Below are 6,777 nucleotides of genomic sequence, written 5' to 3'. Positions count from 1 at the left end.
AATAAAAATATAGCCAAAAAAATGTAAAATAAATTAAAAAGAGTAGATAGATCTTTTTAAGTTGGTCAATGATTGAAATTGAAATCACATGGACCTTCAATGAGTCCAAAAAGATTTAGACTAAACTTGATATTCTATAAACGGGTGCCAAAGATTTGTCTTATAATTGCAATATAAAAGTCCTAAGAGTTTCACACTTTCACGTACTACGTTAGGCAAGAACACAACCAAATGCATGCAAATTCACAATTATATTCAATATTTTAATCAAAATTTAAACTATAATTACATATTACATTGAAACTGTCATAAATTTCACTTCAAAGGTGGAGAGGAACCTAAACTTTATCCACAGCTTGATCAAATTCCCTTTTAACTAATGAGATATGTGCACTTATAAAATATATGATTCCACTTGAGACATCAAAGTTGACATTATACACATCCTTGCAAAAGTATCATACCTGCAGCAACAAAGTTTAGAAATCAGTAAACTTTAAATGAAAAGTGGTTATTTTCCTCCAAAAGCTCAAATTTTCTTCTCAGGGTTATATCGGTAATTTGACATTACTTGCTCCCTTTGCCTAACGAAAAGTACAACAATTTGCATTTTGGGACTTCCCATGATAGTGTTTTTTTAATAAAGGGCATTTTAGGCATTTCATGATTATTCAAATGATTTCCAAAACCAATATGTGCTTAATTAAGATATGAAATAAGGGTGTTCTCTTCTAATGCCAGCAACTTGCTTAACAAGTTGAAACATGATTTACATATTTCACGTTAGTTGATAAAAAAATAAAATATTTTTGCATAAATTACCATTTAACTGATGACAGATTAAAAAGAAATAAATAAAACATCATATAATTGGAAAAAATTTGCAGTTTCATCTCTTATACTATATATTTTTTCCAATCAAAACATAAAAGTTTCAAACATTTTTCCAATTTAACCATTTTAAAACAATAAAATTCAAAAAATAACTTAACATAAAAGGTTTGAATGGCAAAATTAGTTAAACCTCATAACAAAAAATTACAGGTGGAACATCATATATATATAACACCAAAAAATAGTTAAATTGGAAAAATATCTCAAACTTTTATAAGAGGTTAAACTGCAAAATTACCCAAAATATAATGGTTTTTCTGTATTTTGCCTAATACAATTTCCGAAAAAAACCACTTTGTTGCATAAACTAATATTAAAAAAAAAAAAAAAAAAAAAAAAAAAAAAAAAAAAAAAAATTATTGCATAAATAAGCATTTAACTAGTACAAAATACAAAAAGAAAACACAAATGAGATTTTGCATACCTTATGCTTCACAATAAACCAATCATCCCATCATCTTCATTAAATCTTGTGGTCTTAACCTCTTCGAATAACACAATCCCATTCCTTTTAAAGAATCTTTGGGTGACTATCACAAAGTCGGTGTTTTTGAAGCTTTTGAGGGTGATGGGCGGCGAGAGGCGGCAGTTGGGCGGGAGGTGGTGGTTGGGCTTTTAGGGTTTTCGGGTGTCTCAGCTTGAGAGGCCAAATACTCAAGTGCAACCACTATGTCACCAATTAATGGCCGGAAATTTGCTTGTTCTTGAAGACACATTGCGATTATGGCCACCGCGTGGTGCATACAACGGGCGGGAAAGTGGCCTTGGAGTAATGGATCCGCTAATTGAACGAATTTTTTTCGGTCTTTTAAGAATGGGCGTGACTACAAAAATATTTAATTGAAATTAAAAGATATATATTATCAATGAAGGAAATAGCAACGTAGTTTTGTTTATTTGTGTACTAAAACATTGTAGTGTTTTAACTTTTTTTTTTCCTATTAAGGCATTGTGCTTTGAAAATTTTATGAAATTATAGCATTGTAGTTTTGAATTTTTTTTTAATGAAGACATTATGTTTTGAAAAATGTAAACAATTATAAGGGCGAAAATTGATTTGTAAGTTGATGACATTGTTTAAATCGGGTAGAATTTTTTTAAAAATAGGAAGAATTGAAAGTAAGATGTTGTAATAAACAAATTAATGATGGTAAGTTGTTATTTCTTGCAGTTAAATAACCCATTATCACATAAAAGCAAAATACTAAAAAGCGAGACATACTTTCATCAGTTTACCTGTTTATCCACTTAACTAGTATAGGTTCTGATTTTTTTTTTTTTTTTTTTTTGACGAACTACTAAAAAACATTTTTCCCATTTACCCAATTTTACAAAAAAACTATTTATACTTTTATATTGGTAATAATAATTTATTTAGTTGTTAAATCAATGAAATCGAGATTGTTCTGTATTTATATTTTGCATATTTTGCACTGAGAACAAAATACGGTAACTAGAAAAATGATTTTTTAAATCACTACAAAAAAATAGTTAAAATATCGAAAGTGAAGTGATTTTTCTGTATGTTTCCTAATATACAAACTCCAAATAACCCTTTTTCACATAAACCGATTCAAATTCCAAATCCAAATTTCCATTCAAACCCAATAAATAATTAAAAAAAGAAACTTACCCATGAAACCAAATTCTGTTCTCCAGATTTTTTAGTCATATCAATTGCTTTACGCCCAGTAATAAGCTCCAAAAGCACAACACCAAAGCTGTATATATCAGACTTTAGGGTAAGTCTACCACTCATTGCATAATCAGGCGCACAATAGCCATAGGTGCCCATAACACGGGTAGACACGTGTGTGTTGTCACCTACTGGGCCCAATTTAGCAAGCCCAAAATCTGAAAGCTTTGTATTGAAATCATTATCCAATAAAATGTTTGATGATTTTAAATCGCGATAAATTACAGGTGGATTTGCTTTGCAATGGAGGTATTCTAGACCACGTGCTGCACCTACTGCAATCTTTAGTCGCGTGTGCCAATCCAATGGCTCTTGATGAGACTCTAAATCTGCAATAAAAAAAATAATAAATCTTCGTTTATTTTTACAATGGAACGTAATTGATGTGATTTGTAATTTTGGATCATCATTATTTATATAAAATAAACAGCGACTTATAATTTCAATTTATAATATTGCCGTATTTGTTATTGATAAGAAGTCGATTGAATTAAAATTACAAAAAAGGGTCAAACCATTTAAAGTTATCTCAAAGTATGGTTTTTGTAATCACATTTAATACATTAGTTTCTCAAAGTTTGGTTTTATTTCTTAAGTGATTTGGAAAATAAAATAAATATAATTTTTTTTACCAAAAAGATGATTTTCCAGGCTACCCAAAGGCATGTACTCATACACCAGAAGTCTCTGATCTCCATCTGTGCAATAACCAATCAATGTGACAAGATTTGAATGGCGAAGAAGACTCAACATAAGAACCTCCACAATAAATTCCTGATTCCCTTGAAGCCCATTCAAGTTCAGCTGTTTTATGGCAACTATCTGTTCATTAAAAAAAAAAAAAAAAAAAAAACATGTCACAAACTATTGGAAGAATATTAATCACAAGAAAAAAAAAATAGCAATTCTACTGTTTAGGGAGTGTTTGGAAGTGGTTTAAATTAAACTAATAGTCAGTTTTGGATGTGTTTGAATAAAAGTGATTATTTTGGGTGAAAAGTGTACGAGAAATTGTTGTGAGAAAACTGGTTATTGAAACATATATAAAGTTACATAACTTTACATAATTATTGTGATTTAAAGTCGTATTCATCAGATTTGAGTGTCTAGATAAACTGATTAAGATTTTTACCTTTTGATTAATTTGGGTCAAAATAAACAGATTTTGATAATTAAGTAAACAGCAAACTACTCTTAGCTTTAGACCATCTCCGACCATAACACCTTTTTTTGCAAAAAAAAAATGGTGCAATTAGACTAGAAAGAATATTCCAAGTATATTCTCTTTTTCATAACGTATTTAGATTTTCAGAAGTATCCTTTATTTTTAGTTACTTTTTACAAAATTGCCTTACGACTTTTTGTTACAAAAGCTATATAAATTACATAATTAAGCATGTATCAAACAAATAATTCTTATATAAATAATTACAACGTATTCGATCTTTTTAGATATACTTGAAGCAATTATTAAATTTATTTAAAATGTAACTATATAATTAAACTAAAATGAAATATATAAACTTAAACTTGAAATAATTAACACCATTTTTGGTGTTGAAAATGGTGTTGGGTTGGACATGCCCATAAGCAACTAATTATATCAGATTTTAGTTCGCAATAATCATTTTGAACAAACTTTTAATCACTGATTATCTAATTCTCATTCTTCAAGTCAAAAAATCACTTTAAAAACACACATACAAAAACCCTTTGAAGGTGTTTATGTTGGATACTATAAATCATCTTCATGATAAATTTCTGTTAAACGGAACTGGAATCTAGAGAAATTGAATTATGTCAAAGCATTTTTTTGACTTGGAATGAAATTTCTAAGCGAGAAGAGGGAAGCCGATGAAGAAGAGGGAAGAGGAGTTTGCTTGTGAAATTCTAGAGAATGATGGGGGGATTGATTTCCATTGCTTTTAGAAACGATCGTTAAAATCCACAGATCAAAGGATTTTGTAACACCAACGGAATTCAATTCCTTAGCGATTTGCATCCAAAGGATTGGAATGGAATTCAATTCCTTAGATCTTTCCGATTATAAGTAAAAACAAAATTGTGAAACTAGAAAGCTTTACCTTCCCTGATTCTAATCGACCCTTGTAAACACTTCCAAATCCACCTTCACCAATCAAATTAGCAACCCTGAAATTCTGTGTAGATGCAGCAAGCTCACGAAATGTAAAGCTTCTTGCCACATTAGCCCTCTGACCACACCACGCTTGACCTTTTCCTCTCATGGAATCCACACATTTCCCATCTACACACCAACAACACAAATTCCAACGAAACCTCATTGTTCAAAAATCAAAACACATTATTTCGATAAATCTCCCAAAATTAGATCTATAAAGTTCGATAATCTTACCACTGACGTCGTTATACGTTCTTCTTCCCTTCCCATTATCTGCAATTGGAAACAAATTGATTAAGAACACAAAAAAAGGAAGTAAAGTAATCACTAATGCATAACTAGTAATAGCTGATTAGGAATCGTAATAATGATTATGATAAAAAAACGGTCACTAAACCTGGAAACTCATTGGAATCCAAATCGCCATCGCAATTTTTAACATCTTTAGAACGACATCTTAGGCAAGGAAAGCAACCCATCTATACCAAAATGTAATTCCTTAAACAGATTTACAAATCGGCATATCCACTCAATAATTACACAAAACGAAACGGAAAATGTAAAGCCCTAAATCCAGAGCAAACGGATAAGGATTTTTCTCTCTCTAAACGAAATCAGGAAAACCTTAATGAGAGGAAAAAAAATAAGGAATCTAAGCTAGATCTGATGAATCACCACGGCATTGCACGAAATCTCAACAAACTAAACTACTGTGAAGAAATGGTCGACTACCCACATAAATTTACGAAATTTTCTAGTAAATTAAAGCAAATTGAGACAGAAAAGAACAAAAATCTGAAATAAAAATATTGAGCCGTAAAGTAGTGTGAGTGTTTTTCTTGGGATCTAGCAATGGCGAATGGAATTTGCAGAATTTATATCTGCAAAATTCAGCGGGTGTCCGCTTTTAGCGGCAATTGCCAGTCTCTTCCCATGCCTCTTTTTCTAGATTTATCGCGGAGTGATTATAATATACTTGTATTCTTTTGAGTTTTGATAGACGCCCGTCCTGTCTATCACTTTTATAAAAATATAATCTAACTCCTTCTAATCAGTTTTTTCGGAAAATAATGCAATTTTAACCGATAAAAATATTTCAAAAATTAATTAGGGTTGTCTAAATGATAAAATAAGGTGTCTTTTTAGCCAACCTCATTTGATAATTTGAAGATTAAATGATTACTTTTATTAAAGAGTCTATTTGCAATTTACAACATGAATTTGAAATTTTTTTTTACATAATTTTGTCGAAGTTTGTACATTAAAGTTTGGTACTATTTTTGTCAGTGTAAAACCTTGATAACAACTAGTTTCGCCTTGCTAGGGCTTATCAGGAAAGTGGCGCTAGCTTCGGACCAGTTCAATCTAATTAGATACGGTGCTCTTTATTGTCAAGCTCTTCGGCGACTTGGTTAGATGGCAACGACTAGACAAACAACGCCCTTGTTCTAGGACGCCCCCTTTTGAATCCAATGACAAGCTAATCCAGTGACATGGTCTTCGTTTTCTCGGTCAATAGGGTTACGGGATACTCAGCTTGTGATGGTCTTTCTTTTAATGCCAAGTATGATCCCACATTGCAGCACCGGATCACAACCCTTATACTTCTAGGTCAAAATCATCGGCATGCAACCACCCCTCGATACCTCCTTCCAGGGAGGCAGAGCATTCATCAGCAAGTCGCATTTTACTTTGTAGCAACCTACAAACCCACGGAAACGTGACCATACCGGCATGTACCTCCGTCAGTTGGCCTTTATACCACCCATCTTCATTTTTACCACCCTTAAACCTGAAATTTTCATATCTCTCGAACATTCAACACTCATAAACCTCTCTCAAAACATCTTCATTAAACGCTCGTCCATGGAGCTTAGATGGAGGAGGTGAACTTGGTCCATACTGTCACATGCACGGCCGAGGCGGCGGAACATGTCGGGTTGTGCGACTAAGTTCATGGATCACAGGTAAACTAAACATATAGCACATGTACAACAATAAACAAAACAACATTTGTATTCCTTCTTGATGTTTGAATACAAGTTTC

At 31.8% G+C, this 6,777-nt stretch overlaps 1 protein-coding gene across 1 annotated transcript; it reads right to left on the bottom strand.

Moving 5' to 3' along the window:
• Positions 1-232: 232 nt before the first annotated feature.
• Positions 233-5,700, bottom strand: LOC145085938 (putative serine/threonine-protein kinase PBL21). Its single transcript, XM_079023634.1, has 7 exons — positions 5,128-5,700; positions 4,965-5,003; positions 4,675-4,856; positions 3,223-3,412; positions 2,528-2,919; positions 1,319-1,718; positions 233-464 (listed from the first exon to the last, which is right to left on the bottom strand). The coding sequence occupies exons 1-6, from the start codon at positions 5,207-5,209 to the stop codon at positions 1,428-1,430; spliced, it is 1,176 nt and encodes a 391-aa protein (XP_078879760.1). The 5' UTR covers positions 5,210-5,700; the 3' UTR covers positions 233-464; positions 1,319-1,427.
• Positions 5,701-6,777: the final 1,077 nt, after the last annotated feature.

The sequence above is a fragment of the Lactuca serriola genome, chromosome 2, assembly GCF_051521515.1.
Source record: "Lactuca serriola cultivar US96UC23 chromosome 2, Lser_US96UC23_V15, whole genome shotgun sequence".
In the NCBI taxonomy this organism is placed as follows: Eukaryota; Viridiplantae; Streptophyta; class Magnoliopsida; order Asterales; family Asteraceae; genus Lactuca; species Lactuca serriola.
This window is presented reverse-complemented; position numbering and strand designations above follow the sequence as displayed.